This window comes from Cariama cristata, unplaced genomic scaffold, assembly GCF_000690535.1.
Source record: "Cariama cristata isolate BGI_N322 unplaced genomic scaffold, ASM69053v1 scaffold739, whole genome shotgun sequence".
In the NCBI taxonomy this organism is placed as follows: domain Eukaryota; kingdom Metazoa; phylum Chordata; class Aves; order Cariamiformes; family Cariamidae; genus Cariama; species Cariama cristata.
This window is the reverse complement of record NW_009636120.1, coordinates 8,336-32,767: the sequence shown is the minus strand read 5'-3', so window position 1 is coordinate 32,767 and position 24,432 is coordinate 8,336. Positions and strand designations below refer to the sequence as shown.

Below are 24,432 nucleotides of genomic sequence, written 5' to 3'. Positions count from 1 at the left end.
TTATTGACCACAGTAAGGAAATTAAAATATTTTTATTGTCCTGCATTCATTACTTCTGCATCTAGGGCTCTCCATACCCTGCCATACTGGAGCAGCAGCCAAATTCTTCAGTTACTGGCATTTGAGGCCCTGTGTCCTAAAGACTTCAACAATTTGCAGAAACTATAAAGAGCAGGAGGAGGAGGACAGTGAGAGACTTTTCTGTCCCTGCTTCTCTGAAAATTTGGTCCGCTATTTTTACTCTTGAGGTCCTTCAGGATGAATGCAGCTATACAAAGACATAATCGTGCAGTACTACTATGATTAATTTGTTTTTTAAAATATTTCATGGGGAAAGCCTGACATACCACACTGAGTTTTCAAGACTGTTTTATCTTGCATAGGTTCACAACCGGCAGCATTTTGTGCTAATGTGCTGTCACCCTGAATTCCTGACAGGGAAATCATGTCTGATGACTTTATATTTCTTTCAGTAGATTATTGTAGAAATAATAAGCCTAGATTAGATAGGGGTGGTTGGGTTTTTTTTCTTTCTTCAGTCCTGTCATAATGATGTGACTGTATGAATATTTCACTTACCTAGGACTGAGCACACTTGTGAGTCTTTAATTCAGGTATTTCCATGACGCTACCATCTGTATAGTGGATGAAAGTGTAATGGACACTTCTGTGCCTTAATTAACGTCAAAACTCTCTCATCATTGATCTCATCATTGAGATCATTGTTTTTAATAATGTAATATTAACAGAAGTGATGTTAATCAGTATCTGATCATCATTGTTACCGAGAATAATTATAAAATTAATTATAAAGACTCTTAGTTATAGCTCAGTAAAGAAATTTTTTCTTCATGTTCAAATAGAAGAACAGAATGTCAGGCTCTAATTAGGGTTCTGATATGATAAAGTGAGGCTGAAAATACAGCAGAAATGTTTAAAAGACTGTTTACATGTAGTTGAAAGTTCAGTGTTTTTTAATTGTATTTTGTTCTTCAGTAGTTATGCAAAATTGCAATGGTGAAGCAAAAAGAAATATTGCTAAGTGCCACAGTAGAAATTTAACGTTGGTGTTTGGTTTTTACCACAAAAAGCCAACACAAAAAAAATAATCAAACAGTAACAAAAAAACCCCACAAAACACAAAATACCCCACCAGATTGAAAGTGTTACCAAAACACTGAACAAAGGTGTATTGGATTTGTACAGCAGTTGGTAGGATGGCCTATGTCTGGACTACTGGTTTCTATTACAATAAAAAAAGCAAAAAAGTAAAAGCTATTAAAAACTGAAGATATTACTCAGGCTTCCAGGAAAAAGCTGTATTTGAAAGGAATTACTACAACTTGTGTAAAGAATGATATCTTAAAAGTACTTAAATTATTAGGGTTTATCAGTTATATAGTAAGTATTTCGCCGTCATCAAAAAAATTTTAAGAGAAAAATGATTTAGTCAGTAAATGCTCATAAAATTCTGCTTGAGAGCACTGCCTTATGGAACTAAAAATTATAGGAAAATGCACTAATTATTATTCAAGAGGGGTAGAATTTCACTGAAGAAGAAATTATCAGATGGTTCACATAAGGGTATTCTTATGTCTTTTTGCACTGCAAAATTACATGGAACATCTAGCGGAGAGGAACCTGATGAAGTTCAACAAGGGCAAGTGTAGGGCCCTGCACCTCGGGAGGAATAACCCCATGCACCAATACAGGCTGGGGGTTGACCTGATGGAGAGCAGCCCGGCGGAGAAGGAACTGGGAGTCCTGGTGGACAACAAGTTGAACATGAGCCAGCAATGTGCCCTCATGGCCAAGAAGACCAATGGTATCTTGGGGAGCATGAGAGAGAGTGTGGCCAGCAGGTCAAGGGAGGTTGTCCTCCCCATCTACTCTGCCCTGGTGAGGCCACATCTGGAGTTCTGTGTCCAGTTCTGGGGTCCCCAGGTCAAGAAAGACAAGGAACTACTGGAGAGAGTCCAGTGGAGGGCAACAAAGATGATGAGGGGACTGGAGCATCTCCCTTATGAGGAAAGGCTGAGAGAGCTGGGTCTGTTCAGCCTGGAGTAGAGAAGACTGAGAGGCGATCTTATCAATGCTTATAAATACCTTAAGAGTGGGTGTCAAGAAGATGGGCCCAGACTCTTTTCAGTGGTGCCCAGTGACAGGTTAAGGGGCAATGGGCACAAACTGAAACCCAGGAAGTTCCATCTGAACCTGAGGAAAAACTTCTTTACTTTGAGGGTGGCAGAGCACTGGAACAGGCTGCCCAGAGAGGTGGTGGAGTCTCTTTCTCTGGAGATATTCAAAACCTGCTCGGACACGATCCTGTGCAACTTGCTGTAGGTGAACCTGCTTTGGCAGGGGAATTGGACTAGGTGATCTCCAGAGGTCCCTTCCAACCCCGACAATTCTATGATTCTGTGAGCTACTTTAGAAATAGTTATGTAAATGGACATAGAAAGAATATTGTGTGGTTTCCTTATTAGCTAATAGCGTTGTTGTTGTATGTCAGCCATTTTAGTGTAAATTACCTGAGCACCAAGAATTAAGGTTTTAAATAATGACATTACAACAGAGTATATAAATATTTTTGTTCTGCACCATTGCTGAATTTATTTATTTATCTTGAATGACATGAGTTACCTTGCACCAACAAAGTTTAGAATACTTCCAGAACTGGCTTTCTATATGCTGTTAGAGTAACAGGTTTTATAGATGCTAAACCAAAGGCCAGTTAATCAATGCAAAAAACCTTTCCACACAATATTGTATTAAAAACTAAACTGTTAATAACTATAGATACTAATTATTATATTATTGGGTTTTGCGAGGTTTTGTGTTATTTACATTTTTCTAATTTGATGTTATGACTTGCACTTTTGATTTGCCATAGACTGACTTAGCATTATATGTTCTTTGTTCAAGTGGCTTTTAATCTGAGGCAGAAAAGACCATGCTCTTCAAATGGTACAAATTAATGCGGTAATGAACTATACTGTTTTATATGAGCAAAATGCTTGTTTTGTGTAATTTTGCGGTAGGTGAGATCAACAGTTGTCCCGTGGAGGAGAGCTGGAGACAGATAGCAGAGTCTGTAGCATGACGTTGTGACTCAGTACACCCTATCACACGTTCTACTCCCAGTTCTCTCAACAGGATTAGCTGGGCAATACAGCCATCATATCTGACTATTTAATGTTATTTGGGATATTATTCTATCAAATATGATGGACAAGTTAAAATAATCTGACATCTTACAGAACACCTCTTTAAAGCTTGAGATAACGTATTTTGCAGAGTTCTTATTCTATCTGTAGATCCATAGAGCTGGAAGAAACCCAGTAGGTGCATTGCATCCCTCACTGGCAGTACTCCTGCAGTATATTTTCCCATAGGTTTTGGTGGGGATGTTGGGGGGCTTTGGGTGATTGGTTGGGGTTGGTTTGTTTGGCTGGTTGAGGTTTTTTTTTTATAGCTAAGGTCTGGGTAGAAACTAGTAGCCTTTTGCTTTCTCAGTGGAGAATATTGTGTTGGGTTTCCAGCAGTTTTCTTCCAGGATCTTTTTCTCACTTCCATTGCTTCTCTCCCACAGCTGCTCCCTAGAGTTGTCTTTTGCCCCTTGAATTGCAAATAATGAAGCCTTTCATTGAGACAGTACTTTATCTCCCAACTCTATTAGGATATGTTGGTCTTCTCTACATGCCATGCCTTGCAGTCAAAAGCTGTTGTGCTTGATCTTGTCTAGAGCTGTATAGACATTTTTTTCCCAAAGCACAACACTGTTGCAAAGTACTTATCTGTTTTCTTCACTTTGAAGACTCTTTCTCTCAAAGCATGGAGGTGGAAAGTCTGGGAGCTCTTGCCCTAATCAAGGCTCTCAGGATTTCCGAACTCCCTCCTGTACTGGCAGAATTTGGAGTACTGAGTCGTGCAGGAGGCCACTAGGCTATGTGACCACGAGCGGTCCTCCTGGCAGGGCTGGAAACCCGCTGGCTGGCTACAGAACCACTGCCTGAACACACAGACCTCTGTCTTGGGTGTGTATTGAAAGATCAGTTGTTTTCTGTATTCAGATTTTTGCACTAACTTCTTCCAAGCAGTATTTATTTGTAACTTCTCACTGAACAAGACAATAAATGCGTACTTAATTTTTCATAAGAAAACATGTCAATACTTGTTCAAATTTAAATATATCTTTGAAAATCTGTAGCATGTATACCAAGAATATTATTTTTATTCTAGCATTCCAATTTCATGCATAAACGACTATTGGGTTGAGATTCTGGATGTTCACCAGCACATGACATTGATTCTAAGTGTAACTGGACTAATTACAGAGGAAAATGAATAAAATGCACAGATATAGAAGTATTGTTCCATGTCTAATTGTGTCATGTAGGCTTAATCTAGTTTCACTAAACAGCCTGTTGATACACAAGTCCTGCAATAAGAGATTTGTAGTTTCCAATAGACGTAGCATGCTAACAGGTATAACAATCTTTCTTTAATGGCACTGCAGTATGTTAAAAGCTTCTTCCATTATGTTCACTGCAATGCTGAAAAGAACGAAGTATTAGAAATTAATCACTGTAATTATTGTGGTCAATGCATTACCTCTTTAAATTCATGTTCAGAAGCTACCTTGCTGAAAAACTCCTACAGGAAATCCTAATAGACGTTTTGGTTTTATGATCAGAGCTAAAATATAGCTGTTTCACTGAAAATTGTGTGGAACACCTTCCAGGGGAAATGCTAATGCCAGGTTCATCCCCCATGAGAAAGAACATCAGTTAGCTTTTCAGTGAAATTATTTCACCCATGTTCAAACACATATTAAAGTTGCAAAACCCATGACAAAATGTGTAAAGACTGTTTCAAAAAGTACAGTGGTTTGGTTGGATTGCTTTTGGCTGTGGTTTCCAAGCATCCATGTTTGAACACAGGCCAGTATGGACCCATCTGGCCCAGTGATTATGTAGGAGACCTTGCAAGGAGACTGAATCTGTAAGGAATGGTTGTTGAGATGCCATGATATTGTGATCTCTGCAGCCCAGATCCAACTGATGTAGTCAAAGCATACTACAGCTTCCTTCAACTCCATGCACCCAGATTTCTATCTCAAATAAACCAAGTTCCAGGAGAAAAGGGGTCCTTGAGCACACCTCTGACACCTTGAAATGACAGGATGTACTCCTAGGGCTGTAGGTTCAGCTGATCTCAGGTGCCATCACTGTTTGTGTCTTAAGGCTTTAGATTTTTCCTTCAGCTTGCCCAAATTTCTTTTCACTTCATTCAGTTGTGGAGTGTGTTCTTCACAATGGTATGGCTCTTGGCAGGCATTCCCATCCCGTGCTCTGCATCCTAGTAAGGTCAGGTCTCTGCTCTTCCAGGCATATAGCAATATACAGCAATGACCTGACTTCATTTGGTTTCTCATGTTTCTAGATGTGGCCTGTCTTTCAAACTTTTCAGACTTCCTGCTTTTCAGGCTCCTTGGTTGCTCCATATATTTTCTCTGAAGTCATCCCTCTACAGAAACTGACTTTCTGTTTTGTGATGCTATGGAGATGCTTGTCTATGCTGCGAGAAAGTCTGGAGCTCTGTCTGTGACACCTTTCCCATTCCTCTGCAGAACATTTGAAAGAGCTCAGAGGAGCTGTTAATTCCTTTTTTTTTTTAGACTTTGCAAAATGCTATTTTTACCATCACTAGATTAATTGATAATTTTTCAAATTAGATTGAAGAGCTTTTGTGGCAAGTGTGACTAGTAATAAATTTTAGTGATGATTAATATGTATCTAGAAATTACATTTGAATTTCAAGGAACCTTTTTCCAAGATAGTGCCCATGCATTTTTATTTCCATAACATTTATGCTTTCTGATATGTTTCTGTCCTTTTGTTCTTTTTTTTTTTTTTGTCTTTTTTTGCCTCTGGCTTTTTTCCTCTCTTGTACAATGTGTATTTTCCCAAATGAATCTCAAACAGCATTTGTTATTATACTGACAAGAACAGCAACACCTCTATAGATTGTCCTACAGCAAAGGCATGACAGAAGAAACGATCATAATAAATCATCTTACATGATTTTTGTGTTTCCAGTCCTTCAGTTCCTCTCTCCAAGGAGCAAGTGCCCTGGCAAACTGCTTCCTCACATGGCATTTGAGACCTAAACCAGGTGCTGACAAAACAGATGTGATTGCTGTTTTGCCTGCCAGATCTTAGGATTTGAACCCAAATCCCAAGTGTATGATAGAATAGGCACTGGAAGCCACCAAGGATTGATAGAGCACATGTTTCTTGAATTTTGTTAAGTTATGCTTATTCAACTGCTTATTCTACATGTTCAAAGTGCTATTGGGAGAGGTCACTTTTTTTAGTCACGGAATTCAGATAGTACATATGGCTTGTAGAAAGACACTAAGCTGTGGTTTGGATGGCCCAAACTCTCCATATCTCAGTTTCCTATGTATAAAGAAGGAGTAAATAAATTTATTTACTCTGTACTTTGATGTAATTTATACTGGCAGTCTTTGGGACAGAAAGTTCAGTTGAAGGCTTTGCTACCATTGTAGATATGTTATCAAAAAAAATGACATTAGCTGATGATGGAGAGTGGTGCCTACTAACATATATAGTCATTCGCTGCATCATGTTGCCTTTCTTTTGTGCTTATATTCATGGTCTCTGTATCTGAAAGATCTGGAAGGGAGGAATATCTGATACCATGTTTTCTGCATGTCCTCTTATGTGTTTACAAGTTCCTATCTCATACTGCTCATAGGACAGCTTCTGGTGCATGTATTTTAAGTGTAGTGCCATTGAGCACAAGGGGCTGCGTGACAGTGCATCACTATAAAGCACTTAGAGATGTATTCACAACAGTCTGAGAGTAAGTGTAGTACAAACGATAAGCACATAGATCAAGCAAAGACATGCAAGGAGAGGATCTGGTGGATGGGTAAGTCTTTGGTGGTGTTTTTATCCTAATTTATATATATTTTGGAAGTCAGGATTGTTATAGAGGTTTTTGAAAGAAAGTACATCTATTAACATGTTTTTGATTGTTCACACTAACTTGTTAAAATGCTTAAAACAGAGGAAGGACTTACATAGTACGTGTGTACATGGATCTCACCTACAAAGCTAAGTGGTGAGGCAGATAATACCGGCACACATGAGAACCTAGAGGTAGAAATTGGTGGCACCATAATACTGAAGACCTGACTGATGTTACTAGGTTTACAGTTCTCCAAACTGTGGTGAAATAATTCTGCAAGTAGATGCAAGTCTGATGTGCAACATTAACTGAGATATGTAGCCAATCAGCAAATGCAATCCATGTTTTATTGTATAAAAATAGAAATATTTCTATTGAAATATCCTGTTGGAATGAAGGAAGCCAAATATCATAAATTGCGACTTTCAACTACTAGACAGCCATTTCCCGGGGGTTATTGTCAGGCCAGCAATATGCTAGTGCTGCACAAAATAGTCCACTGACTAAGTGGAAGGAAACATGAGTGACGAATGAGGTATTCGACTGAGCTTGTTATTGCGGAGGTCAGAGTCCTTGGCTGATGGGAGAAATAGACCTTGCAAGAAGTGCCAGCAGTATATCTAGTAAGGGAATGTATTAAAAAAGCATCAATGAAAAGTATGCTCATAGAGAAGCAAAGTTTTGCCTTTTTTGTTGCTGAAATAAAGTGGGTAATAATTATTTTAAAATATTGTTTAATATCTTTGGAGCTGTTAGATATCTTTTAGTCTCTTTCTGACTGTTAAGATCTAAAAGTATTTTGGAGTATTTCTGAATATTCAGAATTTCAAGCATTGTAGTAGAAACAATCATTTTTAATAAACAGCTCATCACATGGTACTCTGGAAGCTGTTGTGTGGATTCACTGCTCTGTTACCTGCTTGCCATCACTGAAAGGATGTAAACCAGGAGATGTGCTGGCATGAAAGAGAGAAGTGCCGCTTCTCTAAAGTATGACTTTGACAAATCACGTTTTACTGACTCAGAAGCCACTGCGTACACCTGAGCTTAGAGCCATAGAGCAGTGCTGGTCACTGAGGTGTGCAACACAGAGCATGTTCATCTCTGTGAGTGAAACAGCTGTTGGCAGAGGAAGTTTACTAAACCACTGACTTGTTGGACCCCGTTTCAGGTGGTATTCCGTTTGTCCTCACCGGAGAGTTTTTCCAGCAGTCGCAGAGGCCAGCCGCATTCATGATTGCTGGGACAGTCAACTGGCTTTCCAACTTCGCAGTCGGACTGCTCTTCCCTTTCATTCAGGTACTCAACATCCTTGGTAATTTATATACTATGATATAGTTGCTATAGTGTGACATATGATGTTTGAAAACATTTTTCAGGTAATATCTTTTCAGGTCTTTTTATTGACGTGGAGGATACAATTCAGTTGTGCTACCCACATGTCTCCTTGTTTGAAAGTCTTGGAGAAAATTGTCCTGTAATAGAAAAATTATTGTAACCGTGGAAAACCCTATATGGCAAATTCCCCACAAGAGTGCCTTAGCAACGCAGTCTGATGGCTGTGCCTGGAGTTCATGGTTACTGATGCTGATTGTCACTGCCTTTTTCTTCAGCCTTTAGACAGCCCATCTTCTGGTTTACCCAATGCTTTAAGAATCCTTATTAGTCTCATTGGGGAATAGATGCTCCCTTCTTCTCCCTCCGTCTAAGGCTGGCTTCTTGGCTCTCTTTTTTTCAGTCTCATCTGTCAGATTTTTATCTTCTTCAGCTGGTTCCTTCTTGCTGCAGCCTAGTTGTTGCATGGATGCATTTGTTTCTGTCCCAGCTTCCCCAGGCTCCCATAAGCTTCACTTTTAGTGGATTGCTTTGTTTTCTTGGCTGAACTAGTTGCATGGAGGACAGAGGCCAGTTTCATCAAGAGCTGTCTGACAACTGGTGTTTGTATTTTAACAAGACAAGTTTATTTTCTAAAAAAATACAATTTTAATTTAAAAAAAAATTTAAAATAAAATTCGAAGTTCAAGATAGAACAGCATTTTCCCCCTCTGATTCCTAAGAACACTTCATCACTGTTGATGTGTCATTGTATGGCAAAGAGGCTTCAAGCAGCTTCTGATTGAAAAACGCACTGAGGTCCTTTTCCTGAACATGAACTTCTCCCAAGGACCATCTACACTCTCTGGAGCTCGCACAGGAGCTGATTCTCTATCTCAGGAGCTGAAGGAGCTGATCCGTCCCCTGACTGACCATGTCCAAACTCTTTAAAGAGCAATCCTGCTCCACTGGTAACAGTTTAAGAGTGAAGCTCACAAATACAGGACAAAATAAAGAAGTCCTAATTGTTTTTTTTTTAAATGCACAGAGGGAAATACTAGGAGGCATGCGAAGGGCATACGGGGGGGGGCAAGCCCTCCAGGCTATGTGCAGGTCCTCACACCTAGGAGAAAGATTCTGTATTACTCTTCGAATCATCGCAGAGTAAGAAATTTGAATAACAGGCAAGGAGGTGTTACAGCTGTTTGTGCCCTCTTGCAACTGAAAATTATATGATACTGCAATATCACATGCATAACAGTATTTGCAGATACTGTAAAATTGTATCATACGGGAAGACTTTTTATATTCGTTTTCATTTGACAAGTAGAACTGCTTTTATTAAGTAGTACTGTTTAAAAATATCTGTATGAGATAGTTTATGGGAGAACTTGAAAGCTGTATAAAGTCTGACCCTTGATCTAAGTTTGACATTTAATTTAAAATTTCTTTTAAAAGGAAGAAGTCTGTAGTAGTTTTGATTATTTGGATCACCTTCAAAATTCAGCATGAGAATAAAGGCTGTCATCCTTCCAAACTCTGCACTCCTACTAACATTAACTTCAATTAGACTGCTCAGAGCTATAAGTCTTAGTAAGCATTAAAACAAGCTCTTGAAATCCATGAGTGTTTTTCAGCAGTTTCATGGTGAAGGACTTGCCAGCTTAGACATTTAAGGTGAGATTTTCAAAAGCAGATGGAGACATAATTCTTTTTCCACTGAGGTCATTAGAACATCTACCAAATGATAGAAAGAATTAGACAATTCCCTTGTGTTTTTGAAAACCTAACCTTAGTCATCAGCATCAGTATGGTCCAGGAGGCAGCCACAAGTTTGTCCAGCAAGTGGATGCTTCTTTATGGTTTAATAGCTGTTTCTCCAAGAAGATGAGGACTGGCTGTTTAAGCAGCATTAGACATTGCCTTCCACCCTGGCTGGCCAGGCACTAGCAGTCTCACTGCCTGCCACCATGGCAGCTGGGCAGGCGATGAGGAATAATGTCTCAAATCTAAGGGCATATAATCAGAATACTTTTATTTGCTATGTTTTTTAATTATCCAGAGACATTTAAGGAATAATCACGTTTCTCAAAAATTGTGGTTTCTGCATCCTCCACAAAACTGAGGAGTTATCTGAACTCTAGCTGTCCATCGGACTTGAATTCAAACAACTCAGGGCTTTCCCTTCTTGTCCTGCTAATCCCACCTGACAGATCACCTGGTGGAGACTGTTTAAAAAGGCCCTCAGTAAATTCAAATAAAAAGGCAAACTACATTCTCTAACTTTTCATATTCATATTAAAGCTTTTAAAGTAATTTAGTATGCAGCCATATGAAGTTTTCTCTAGCCTTGGGGAATTTATCATTTTGTGTCATAAAAATTTCCTATTGTGTGATTACAAAATTACTAATTTAGGTTTAATGAAGGTAAATTATATTTCCACTTTGCAGGGCTTTTGGTTTTCTCTTCTTTAAAAATTAATAAAGAGAAAAAGCTTAGAGTTTGCACCTAAAGATGAAAGCAGTGTTACTCAGACTTTGATTTTTAAAGCTTTTTCACAAGATCAAACTATAACGTCTTCTCATTCCCTAACTTTCACTTCTTTCCTATTTCAGTGAACCTTATTCTCAAAATTCAGTTTGTGAGTCACCTGGTTTTTAACAGAAAGGCAATAGCCTCTTCTTGGCTGCATAATGCCTTCTGTGTATTTAAATACTAACCTGATTGCTTGACAAACAGCAGCCACTTTTTTGGTCATTGGTGTGCTTCTACAAAATTATCCCAAACGTCTGGGAAACAAATATGTTAACTTTAGAGTTACTCAAAAAATCAACCAGTAGTTAGTTCTCCAAATGTCACCAATTAACTAGTTTGAATGCTTAGATTTTCTTCCCTCAACCATCTGTAGATACATGTAATGGAATTAAACACTGGCTTGAGTCATACATTAAAATGTATGGATGAGATTGAAAAGCTAGTATACAAATCAATTTTTGACACATTGAAAACAAATTTAAATGTGTCTACTGTTCCAGCCCTCATCACTGCCTATTTGAGAAATTTGTTTGTGCGAAGGTTCAGAACTGAGGTTAAAATGACAACCAATGCTATATTGAATTCACAAGTACATTTGATATCATGTGATTACTAGGAGGTGTCTGATAGTAGGTGTCAAAAAATGTGCATTTTTTAAAATCTTTTTTTAGTGCAAAATAGAATAATTGAAGAAGCATTATTGCATGTAATCTTGGAAACATACAGAGAAATTATAAAAGATCTGAGTTTAGGTCTGAAGACATTTCAGACTTGTGTTTAAGGTAGAGCTTGACCTTGTGAAATGTCAAACATGTCACCTTGGGTGATGCTCAACAGTTACCACTTTCCCATTGCCATCACTTGAGAATGAAGGCATGAGGCTTTTCAGAACAAGGAGATGTTAAGAGACAAAGACACCTTTGATAAGCCAGTAGACTAGAGATGCCTGAAACAGTTCATAAAGACATGGTGACCCCTCCTTTCAAAGCATTTCATTTTACAGGTGCTAGAACTGGGTCATAATGCTCTGCTGTTTGAGTGCCAAATCTCAAAATTTTCATTCCTGCAAAATACCCATTCATGAGTATTTGGAGTAATTGAGTAAGCACTTCAGTCCTCTGCCCTCTCCAGAAGTCCATGGCACTTGCAAAACATGGTTACTTATGGACTGCTATGGTCTTCTGACATGCGAGTGCCATGCAAAAACATGAGATATGCAGGTCAGAGGAGAGGGCAGAGGACTGAAGTGCTCAACACTTGCTGTGTTGCTGAAATTTCAGCAGAAATGCTCTGGGGTCAGCAACTTACAGAAAGCATTTAATAGCTGGCTGGGTGAAGACTCAACTCAGCCAAACTCCCTCAAACATCAAATCTTTCTCCCTTATTTGCTCTTTGTGATGATTCAGTTGGTATAGATAATTCAGGACAGCAGCAGGGCTTGTCTCACAATCATGATAAATAATGCTGATTCTTGCTTCAGCCCTATAGTGCAGTTTTGAAGCACAGTGTTACAAATCATCCATTATCCCTTTTGTGACTAATATCCTCTGAAAAATGTTTTAAAGCACTTTCTTGCTCAGAAGGCATATAAAAGCACAACTGTTCTTTTTTGATGTGTTCATAACAAATCAGTCTTTGAAAATATGACTCTATAATATATTAAATTTTTTAGAAAATGAAAAGGAAATGCTAAAGGCTAGCAATTCTCCTGAGACCTTCAAATAATGCAGTTTCTTGAGATCTAAAATAAGCATCTCCATCACGGACACCTTGTGTACAGATCACCCAAGCACATAATCCCCAGGTGGCACATAAGTTGTGTCACAGTTGAGCTTGCAGTGAGAGCATGAATGTGTTTTGAAATTCCATCGTAGACAATTTTTTGTCTTTCTTCTTGAGAAAAAGTGCTAGATGTTGTCCCTACTGATAAAATTCACTTGGTCATTTTAAAATAGTATGTGTTGGTTGCAATGGGCTTTTGGTTGCTTTATGATATCAACAGAATATCTCAACGTATGAATGTGGCATGGCAAACTCAGAGGATTAGTTGTCTTCTCCATATGTTACTAGTGTAACTTCTGTTTCCTAATGGTTTAGCTTCTGAGAATGTAAGACACAGATTCTCTTTGTGCTTTCTTTCTGAGTAAATTCTAAGCTAGCTGTAACACCTGGAGCAAATTGTGTGTCATAAAACAGACTCCAAGTATTTGCTAATACTTGAAAAGAGCTTATGCTCAGTATGCAAACCTGTGACTATTTAGCTTCATTTTTTTGTGTGTGCAAAGCATATTGAGAATGAGCTTCTATAGTCATCCATCATTTATTCATATCATCCCTTGGGAATGGGAATAATATTTCGTGTCTCAAATGAGCAGACATAACAAACCAACAAAGTTTTTGGAGTGAAAGTGTTGGGCAATTGTGGATGGAATTCTAGAATCTTCCCAACTGGAAGGAACTCCAGGGAGTCTCTGGTCGAACCTCTTCCTCAGAGAGGGTCAGCTGTGAGATCAGACCAAGTTTCATAGGACCATGTACAGTTGTGTGTTAAAAACCACCAAGATTCGGTACTTCTATGTTAGTTAACTTTTAAATTCAGAGGATTCAGGAGTCAAAACTGAGGGTAGCTAAAATGCAGTCAGAGTTTGGCCATTTCTGAGGATAGTTTTAATCTCAGTTTTAAAAATTGAATATTATTCACTATCAATTTTGAGATGAAATAAGACTCACTAAAAATTCTGGAAAGGACATTGATACTTCCTGCTGCTCATCAATGTATTTTATAGGGTAGATTATGACAAATGTTTCATCCCCTCTTAGTTAAATGGATGCTTTCTGGATGTTAACAGGTGCATGTGTTCTACCCTTCCTCTGTGAAACTATATTTAGAAAATCAGGAAGATTCTATGAGACAAAGGGTATCTGTTCATCTTGAGAGAAAAGAGAGTTAGATATAGATTTCATCTTTAGAAGAAAAACAAAATTAGAATAGGACCATTTTAAGTTCCTGTATCATGTGCATTTTGTGAACTTTGTGCACATATGAGTTAGAGTGCAAAATATTTCTAATAGTGAAGTAGGGAAGTTTGCCTTCAAGCTCTTCCATGTTGCAATATAACCAAGCAGCAGCCAAACGGTTCTGCCAATACAGACATCTGCAGGCATAGGTGGGACGTTTCTCACCTTATGCTTTGCTGATCAGTGATATTAATGGTCTGCAGAAATCAATGTGAGGCAACCAGTTTCTATAGTTTTTTTCTTGAGAAAAATACTAATACTGTTTTGATGCAAACACGAGTGTCAATGATGCTACTGTTATTTTCCTGTAGGAGTAAGCCATTGTGAAGATCTTTTCATGATGGGGGTAAAACAAGCACTCTCCTCAGCTAGGGGAGCAGAAAGCCTACCTTCACCAAGACGTACTTTACCTGGAGATCTTCCTCATCACTGGGGGTTCCCTCTTTAAATGCCTCTGTTCTATCTCTGTTCTAATGTCATTAATGGTGATATATAACTAAATCACAGCTCAGGATAACAAACCTGAATATGTCAGATTTTCAGGTTAAATCCACTGAGTAGAATGGGTAGTAATGTCAGAATAATTAGTACCTAGCCCCATAATTTGTTTTAGCCAATGGAACTTCTAGGAAGAAGAACAACTTACATATTTTTCAATTTTTGTTGTTTTTTTGGTAAGAGTGTAAGTTTTAGTGGGTAATTCCAGGTATTTTAATAGGTGTAACATGTTCATCTGCATGGTTAGACTGAAGCATTCTTTTCAATAATTACATTGTAGGTATTTTATAAACCCTCCAGGTTGCTAAGAAGCTTAACACATGACATCAATTAGTCTTTGACTAGAATTCACAAAGAGATTTAAAAAAAGAAGCGAGCTTTTTATGCGAGGAGCAAAAGTGTACCTGTTTGTAGGCAGCATAAAGGAGAATTTTGAAGGTCTCTTCTTTGTGTTCTGTGTGCTTTCTTCCTAGCAACGTGCGGTTTTAATCTAGGCTTGCACTTGCAGACCTTTTAAAATTAGACTAATTATAGCAGTGGTTGTCTGGCTTCTGTTTTTCCCAAGATAATAGATTATGTGGTTTAAGTTTGCTGGCTGTTGTTACAACATCTAGAGCCTGTCAGATATCAAATCTTAACTTTCTTTCCTGGAAAGTGACTCCACACTATGAAAGCGTGAATGTTTTTATAGTAGACATGAGTACAAGTATTCTTTAAGGTCAAAGTCAGTTAAGAGCATCTTCATCACTGTCAGTGGGAAGGGTGTTAGTCTGGAAAATATGCAAAGCTATTTTCCTGCACGGAGCTGCTTGATTACTAAATATGGATACATTAGGAATAATATTAGTGCCTGTAGTTCCTTTTTTTATATTAGTGCTATACAATCTCCAGCAATGATGCTTTCCCTCTCCCTGCTTATCCACACCCCAAACCAGACTGTGGCTGCATTTGCACCTAAAACTCTTCTGAGAACAGAGTCTTGAAATGTGAGAAACTTGGATTTGCATCCCTGCTCCTCTGGAAACAGGGTGTTTCACTTTCAACAGGGCACATGGACCCAGCTTCACAGGTGGTAGTATTTACTGGTCCAGTAGTATGTCCTTAGGAATCTTCTGAATGTAATCAAGGGCAGAGCTGCCAGATGCTGGTATCATGCCTTAATCTGCAAGACCAAGCACAGAATACTCAATGGTGGATGAGACCACACATTCAAGAAGTCAGGTGATGGCAGTGGTGGTGGGATACTCCTTTTAGTTGTGGTTATACAGAAAGAATAAAGCACTTAAGAGACTGTAGTATATATTTTTAAAAAGAGGATGCTATTTGATTGCTGTGTGCACTATGTCCAGCAGCCTGCCTGTTTGTTCAGAGCTGAATAGTGATAGCAGTCAGAGACTCCAGCTCCTGAGCTGCACATGTCCCCATCCCAGGTGGCTCTTGCTGCCTGTCAGATATAAGCAGAGCCTTGCTTTCCAGGCTTCTGCAACCCTCATGAAGCATAATAAAACCTTTTTATCAAAATCCATTGGAATTAATTGATTCTTTTATGGATTGCTACAGTGAATGTGAAGTTTGCATTTAGTGAGGTCCAGCACAGGTCCTCTGCAGTAACTGAGCATTGCAGAGTTAGGTCAGCTTACAGCTCTAGCAGGGAGGTGCTTTGATACCCAGCTTAGTTTAGAAAGTTTCCAGGCATGCCAAACCCACTTGGAGTTGCTTCCCCATTCTCTATTTATCTTGGGTCCAGGCCTGTTTCTGTTCACTGATTTCACGAGCAAGAAGGGTGATGAAGCAGAGAGAATGCATGTTATATTTTCAGATAACTACATCAGGAAGGATATTAGGAAACCTTTTAATCATGAGAATAGTGTAACTGTGTAATGATGTGTGGAGAAATGGTAGCTTGTCCATTACTGGAGATCTATAAAAGACAGGTAGACAGATGTTTGTCAAGAACTGAGGCTGCCTTAATAATGGGAATGGACTGGCTGGCATCTGTGTTCCTGGTTTTCTATGGGTTTATTGACATTTTGAAGCCTTCAGAGCAGGAAGTGTCTCTCATTAAGTGTACACACAGCATGTGGCTCCTTTAAGCTCCTTTCAGTTGTTTTTTTTTCATTGCTGTGATACATCAGTGTCACTGCAGGAAGGGCTGCTGCAGTTTGTGGTGGCAGGAAAATCCAAACTCCAAAAAAAAGTAGAAGACAACTGCAATTACTCCTCTCCTTGGAAATGGTGGTGGCATAGTAGGAATACTGTAATGATGCTTTGGGCTAAATAATTTTGAAAAATGCAGAAAAAAATAAGAGGAAGAAACAGCAAAAATTGCAATGAACTTGGAGTGAAAGAAATCAAACCTAAAAATATTCTATCTGGAGAAAAGTTTTGAGAAAGGAAAGGCTAACTGTGAACAATGCAGGAGGCAGGAGGCAGAAAAGATCACTTATTTTCTTCAGTTCAAAAGGATCAGAAAGTGTTAAACTTCACTGACACATCAGAGAAAACCTTTGCAATTTCAGAATAATTTGGGCAAGAATCAAGCATCCAAGGAAATTTGAGGAATCTCTAACCTGAAGGCCTTCAAGGTTATATTAGTCATCCTTCTGTAAGCTTATTACTGTTTCATATATTCCTTCTTTTATGGATAATGAGAGGAAACAGATCATTTTCCCTTTGGCGGTAGTGACTCATTACAAAAACCAACCAAACAAAACCGAATATGACCAAAGGAAGCTATATATTCTTGTCTGGTTTAAGGTATAAGCTGTCAAATATCACTTACTTCTGCATTAGTATATCCTAATTCCACTAAAATGTGTCTCACCTGTACAGTACTGAGTTACCACTGAAAGCTTCCAGAGGATTTCATACTTCTCAATAAGGTATTGATGAAATCAAAATTGCATCTATTTCTGTTTTAACTAACTTAATCCTTCAGCCATCAGATACTTTATCTCTTGCAAATTTTTGTTTGTTTAATCTTCTATTGAACAGAACAGACTGGGGGTTCTGGTAGATTTTAATTGTTGGCTGAAGAGTTCATGTAAATGTATTTCAGACAGTGGAGTTTCTGTAAGTTGCTCACAAACCATAAGGAGTTAGTCATCCTACAGGATATTTATTCCAGTCCTTGGTTTAATGAAGAACTTCTTAAAACAGAATAATAAATGGCTAAATAACATATAAAACAAGTATGCTTGCTTGTCCATAAGCCTCCTGCTTTCTCACAGGCACATGTATAAACAGAAACTATTTCCAAAGCACTCATATGAACAAAACTCAAAACTTTAAGTGTGTACATACACAAATGGATACAGGCCCATCCTTATTAACTTAGTCAGACTCAAAATTGTTACTTGTGGATATTGTTTGGCATCACCTCCTTGGATTTTCTGTTTTATTTTATGTTGCTGGAAACAAAACCTGTGACCTTGCCTGACTGTACTGGAGCTTGTAGTTTTAAAGAGTGAGTGGTAGCTGGTAGAAATTGAGATGCTGAGGAGGTGCTGGAGTGTGGAAAACAGGGACACTTGGTAAATCAGAAATTAGAGTGTATGTCTATGTGGAAATAGATGCAATGAGCTGAAGCAGGCAGAGGGGACAACAAACTACAGCAGCAGAAAAGCATAATCTAAAAGGCTTGAAAACCTCTGGTGCAATAGAATAGACTTGTGCTAAACTGTTACTCTTCAGTAAGTTTGCATGGACAGACTTCTGTAATCCAATGGTGTAGCAGGACCTTAAATTCTGTGTTATCTGGAAAAAGGTGCTGTTTATTTTTTGCAATGCATTTTGTACATGCAAAGAATTACTAAGCATTAATAATTAGCAATTAATTTCGTGACATGTTAATTTCATTACATGCTAATGCGTTCCTATTTAATATTTCAGTTTATTCCATTAGATTGTTATGAGGCAATTAAAGACTACATGGTAAATTAGTATTACAGCAAGGAAAGAGAGAGTTTTGAAATCATTAGAAGTGTTGGGCTAGTGATTGATGGAGGTCTTCAAATCTCTCTGCATGGTTGTAACAGAAAATGATGTAGCTCCCTATCAAAATTACAAAGAACTGAATTGCTGCTACGATTTCTTAGGAAAAAGAAAGTACTTAAATGAGGTTCATTTAGAAATGGGAGGGACCTCTTTTTCATCTTGCGAAGCCTACATACAGACCCTGAGGACTGTAGGGATTTTTCCCCTCTTACACTTCTGCCATGGAAGTAAAACTTGTGGAAACTCGTGTTATCCCAAAATGGGATACAAAGGCATCATTCTCTTGCAGCATTTTTGCAGCAAGACTGAGGCAATAATAGTAATAAACTGAAAGATATTTTGCAGCTCTTTGTCAGAACAGTAGTGTAGAATATCTCATTTGACACTTATCTCAAATGTCACTGTGCTGTTTGAATGTTTTGTCCAGTTATAAAAAAAGAAGCTTGATTTTGCAAAGTTGTAATAGTTATATTTATCCTCCGTCATATATTTTTTTGCATTGTTTTCCTGTAATTGGAAATCGGGGCATGTTGATAAAGCACATACATATATTGTGCTACAGGTTCCAGAGATGAACACCCAAACCTTAGTGAAGACTTGGGTAAAAGGCTTAAGTTATAGATAGGTGTCTGGCTCTTCAGGCTGGGGAACCAAGTGACTGACAGAAATGATGTCTGTAGTTCCTGTCCAGTTCACTGACAATGGAAAATTATTTGCTTTTTATGATTGAAGAACAAGTCACTAGATTTGGGGCAGGCTTCAATAATATCTGAGAAGTTGATGGAAAGTTTTGGAGCTGTCCTGTTGCACCCCATGAATATGAATGTCCCTCCCATAATGGTGTGTGTCTTCAAAGAAGGGTTCAGCCAACAAGGTGATAGCATATTCTGAGCCATAGCAAACATTAGGAAAACCTTTAAAATAACTAAAAAATCCTATTAATAACTTTGTTCTCAAAAAATTAAAACAATGAACAGTGTAAGAGCATGAGCAAAGAAGGATATGAAGGAGATTAGATAGTAGAGACTGTGTGACAAAAGATCAATTTAAAATATTTATTATGAAGAGCTGCCTATATCCTCTGTAGTTGTGACTGGGAAACACCTTTTCAATGAAGAAGTCCTTGACGTTGAGTGCTGATGTTTGCTTAACCTTTCTGCATAAGGGCAATAAAATGAGGACATAGCCGTAGATGTGCAACTCATTGCAGCCCATCATAGTCAGATTGTGCCCTGTTTCTGGGCTGGTGGGTGGAGGTCTAGTTCTTGTGCCCTGGCGTAGGAGGTCAGGGTTGGCACTTTGTTTGCCAGATGCTGATGCTGAGAGGCAGAGGCAGATGCTGAGATGACAGGAAAGGAGAACAAACAGCTAGGTGGACATCATGTCCCCCAAATAGTGAGTGCTTTTACTAGCTGGGTTTTTAAGTGAGGAACTCAGCGACAGTACTCTCTGAATTTTCATGTGTCTTCTTCATATAAACTTTTTACTTACATTAGGGAAGAAGGCACCTGAAAGAAGTAAAGTACAAATTGTCACTAGCTAGAAATTGGGTAAACTTTGATTTTCTTTTATTTTTAGACTAATTGAAGTGTCTTGAAAAATAACCTACTTGGATCTGTGATCCAGATGGAGCTCAGTATCACATGGGATACAGGTGCTACAAGGCTTGTAGCCTGTACTGGTTTTGGCTGGGATAGAGTTAATTTTCTTCATGGTAGCTAGGATGAGGCTGTTTTGGATTTGTGCTGGAAACTGTGTTGATAATTTAGGGATGCTTTAGTTGTTGCTGAGCAGTGCTTACACAGAGTGAAGGCCTTTTCTGCTCCTCACCCCACCCAACCAGCAAGGAGGCTGGGGGTGCACAAGGAGTTCGGAGGGGACACAGCCGGGACAGCTGACCCCGACTGACCCAAGGGATATCCCATACCATACGACATCATGCTCAGCATATAAAGCTGGGGAAAGAAGAAGGAAGAGGGGCTGTTCAGAGTGATGCCGTTTGTCTTCCCAAGTAACCATTACACATGATGGAGCCCTGCTTTCCTGGAGATGGCTGAACACCTGCCTGCCGATGGGAAGTGGTGAATGAATTCCTTGTTTTGCTTTGCTTGCATGTGCGGCTTTTGCGTTTACCTGTTAAACTGTCTTTATCTCAACCCACAAGTTTTCTCAATTTTACTCTTCTGATTCTGTCCCCCATCCCACTGGGGGGAGTGAGTGGCTGTGTGGGGCTGAGTTGCCGACTGGGGTTAAACTGCAACATAACCTTAGTTCAGATTGCTTACTAGTATGATGCAAAGAGCTATGTGTGCATATATTTTCTTGTGCATCAAGATTCGTTTACCCAGCAAGATTGTCTTTTAGTTTTCCTTATTATTTCCTTACTGTGTAATAATACCCCTTGACTTTTTCTATTCTGCAGTACAAGAATTTTAATAACAAAGGTGTGCACAGAAGCCTGGATTCCCTCAGCCAAGCTATTTTAAGCTTTTGCAAATACATCTGATGTTTAAAGTAACTACAGTGCACCTGTATTAAGGGAAATGGCTAAAGTTCCTCTCAAAGACGAGAAAATGAAATGTAGACTATCAGAAGGTTAGATGTGAGAAAAAATGCTCTTGATTAGAAGCAATCCACTTCAAGTATAAAATACAAGGATCTGTTAACTTTTTTATGAGGAGGTAGAAAATGTAAGAGGGTTGGGGTTGAAATTGGAGTTCATGTCTGAAAACGTCTCTATTTTTGACTTAGGAAATATGTTTCATATATTATATTTTTAGTGCTCTGTCCTTCTTCGTTGTCCTGCACTTTCAGCAGAACCTTAAATTATGTCTGAAACTGAAGGAGGACAAGGGGTAAAGGACGCAAACTCTGTCATCCATTTGTTTCAGTGGGTTGTATTAATTTGAAACAAAGTAAGTAAAAGTCAGATGTCTACATGAATAACTGTTTTGCTGCTGATCATTTTAGTAAGACAGCCTTAAACGGTGACAACACCTAACCATTATTATTTGACCTCATGACTTCAAAATCCAGTTTGACCCCCATCTCATGATTCTAATCTTCAGGGCAACTTCCAAATGCAAGCACCCATTGCTGGTGCAAAGGGGCTGTGACATTGCAAGTTGAGAATTTGGAATCACAGTTTGGCATTTGCTGGGGAGAGAGAAAAGTTTTGGTTTAAAAATATTAATTTGTTAAGCTTGCTAAATCTGATTCAGAATTTGTTTATTTGCTCATTTATTTTGCTGTATCTGCCCTAGAATATATATTTTCCTGTTTTCACTATCACAGTCCTGCTTAGAATTTAACCTTTGCTACAGAATGAGTTAAGTCAATAAGCAGCCATCATTAAATAGCACATGATGATGTTCTACTCAACTACTTTTGTATTTTTGCAGAGCATGTAAGCTGTTAGCAGGAAGACTGTTTTCAGCTAGAAGACTTTAGAAATTGGAAATTGTTAATTTTTTTTAAATCAAAACCAGAAATCTGATCATTTAAATGCCAGTTTTTTTATTTGTTTCAGTTTGCTTTTTAGCTTAAAAAATCAGCTTTTTTGTTCATTCATTCTGGGAACTTCAAGTCTGTTCATAATGGTAAAAATTAAGTATTCTTTACTGGTTTATTTAAAGGGAGGTGGAGGAAATGCCTCTACATTCTGCCTAATGTGTATAGCAGCCCTACACAAGCTGGGAATATGTTTGTTAACATCTTCGCTTAAGAAAATGTGGCTGGGCTGCACCTACTTATTCATACACCTCACTTATGCAGCTACATCTCATCATCAAAGTCAGGTTTGATTGCTTGCCATGTCTGGGATCTAATTTGGGGGAATTGCCTGAGTTCTTCGACTTTGATTCTTTTTTGTGGTAATTGCATGCATGTCTTAGGTGAATCGTTTCCTGGTTTTCCTTTTTTTGACAAATAAAGAGACTTGATCAGCTGCAGAAAAGAGAAGATAAAAATCAGTAATTCAGGATTCAGCTGGCAGGACATTTTCAGAAATGCTGTGTTTTAAATAGCCTCCGTAGAAAGCTAGTATGAAAATAGAAGGTGATGCATTTAAAAGTTTATGCTTAACTTTTAAATATCCCGTGTAGCAATAGCCCTTACCAGCCTTGAAAAAGCCAATGTAAATCCTGCTTTGGAGAGGTTTTATTAGCCTGCTGACTAACGAGGAATAGGATATACGTATCCAGGGTACTTTCCTCAGGAGATTGCATCAGTAAGTGTGTCTGCTGTTCTCTTGCCCTCCCCTGAGCACTTGGGAGGGCCGGTGACCTTCCGTAACCCACAGAAAGCCTGGCCTTTCAAGGACCTTCATCTGTGTATCTGACCTTGGCTCTGAACAAATATCTATAAGCCTATCAAGAGACAGAGCCTGTTGTTATTTAGGAAACCACCTGAAACTTTGGGCAACTTTGAACCTTGGATGTTCATGCAGGAGGGCGTACTGAAGAAATGTTAGGGGAAAACAGCTATGAAGCATGGGGTATTGCAGTGCTTTGTTCTGTCTTCCTTCTAACCTTTTGGTTTCTAACCTTATATGTAAAAGCCTGACTTCAAGTATTGCTAAAGAAATGTGTTCCTAGCTCTGGCAAGCCTGTCTGGTGTCAGAAGAGGAGAAGCACCTTTGTGAAGGTGTCAGCTTGTTCTGAACCTGAGCAGTACGTGCAGGCAGTCTGAAGAGAGTTGTGGTGGTGGGGTATGGATGGGGCTGGCTCGGTGCCTCCTGCATGGCCAGAGTTGATGCTGCTGCTGCTGAAAGCTGAGTGTAAGGAAGTAACACATCCTTACATGGGAAAGCTGCGAAATAACAGAAACTGCATACTTTCCTTGAATTTATTCTGTATTTAGTTAGAATTTCCATTCAGAATTGGCTTGCTTTTGCTTCTACCCCCGGCCTTCCCTTTCTCTTTTAACCCTCCTCTCCAGCTGTTTAGATATGTTATTTTTTATTAAGAGTCAAACTACTCTTCAGGTGAATGCAAGTATTTGGTTTTTGAAAACTGAGGCTTCTGCCCCATGTAGTTAGTGAAATAATGTCACAAAGTACAGAAAAATGTTTACCTTTTCAAATTTTATCATATATGTTGTCATTATTCTTATGTAGTTGAGAATGCACATGTCAGTAAAGGATCTTGAGACCATGTCCATTGGGCCAGATACACAGAGTTCTGGAGTATCTGTGCTTTGCCATCGAATACTTTAATTGAAGTTCTTCCTCAGTTTTTTACTCCCATCCCAGCCCAAGATAAGCAAAACTCTGAGGTTTTAGTTCTAGAATGTTAGGTGCACAGTCTCTATAGATGTCTTGTCTCTAGCAAGTTGGAAGGAGTAAAACAACAAAGAGAACATGGATTTGGAGATTATGGATGTCAAAAAGTAAATGAGAGATACAGGCTTCATGGTCATAATATAAATAAAAGAAAGCATAGTAATTTCATGGAACAAAGACACATCCACTTTCCTGTCCGATCTGTCTATCAGTACCTTTTCTGAAGTAGCCATCATTCAATAACTCAGCATTTGCCCGTTTCCCAGCACATTATCCAACCTTCTGGATCCCTTGATGGGCACATCAGATACACTGTGGCCAATCCATTAATTTTTCCACCCCTCAAATCTTTCCTCCAGCACCAGGCAATGCAGAATACATCAGAAACAGATAAAAAATAATTAAACTTCGAGGCTGAGCTGTAACCCACTCATGTCCCACTAAGGGTTTCTGTTGAGTTAGGACTCAGGATTTAACAATTTCCTTCTGCTTTATCCTGTACTTCTGTCCTACATCCTTTATCAGTGTGCATTGGAGGGAGAAGGTTTCATGCTTATAATGAGTAATTTAATTCACACGTGACATTCTCTTGTGCTAAATGCAAGTTTGGGTGATATGAGTTTAACTCTGAATGAGTTACAAAAGGCTTATGAATATGAGTGTTTGTCTTCCCTGTGTGTGTAAAATAATAACCAACTTTAAGGAAATACAATGACTGAAGACTAGCTGGTGAGAAAAGGGCATTTTGTGATCACCCTGCAGTGTTCCTGTCCAAGAATTAGGGCTCTGC

General features: G+C 38.7%; 1 protein-coding gene across 1 annotated transcript in view; it reads left to right on the top strand.

The window, feature by feature from the left end:
• SLC2A9 (solute carrier family 2 (facilitated glucose transporter), member 9) overlaps nucleotides 1-24,432 on the top strand; it is a gene marked incomplete at its 5' end in the record, with an annotated part of 93,540 nt that overhangs the window by 66,377 nt on the left and 2,731 nt on the right. Inside the window, one exon of the mRNA XM_009707783.1 lies at nucleotides 8,171-8,298. Within this exon, the coding sequence (XP_009706085.1) occupies nucleotides 8,171-8,298 (128 nt within the window). The remainder of the gene's footprint in view (nucleotides 1-8,170; nucleotides 8,299-24,432) is intronic.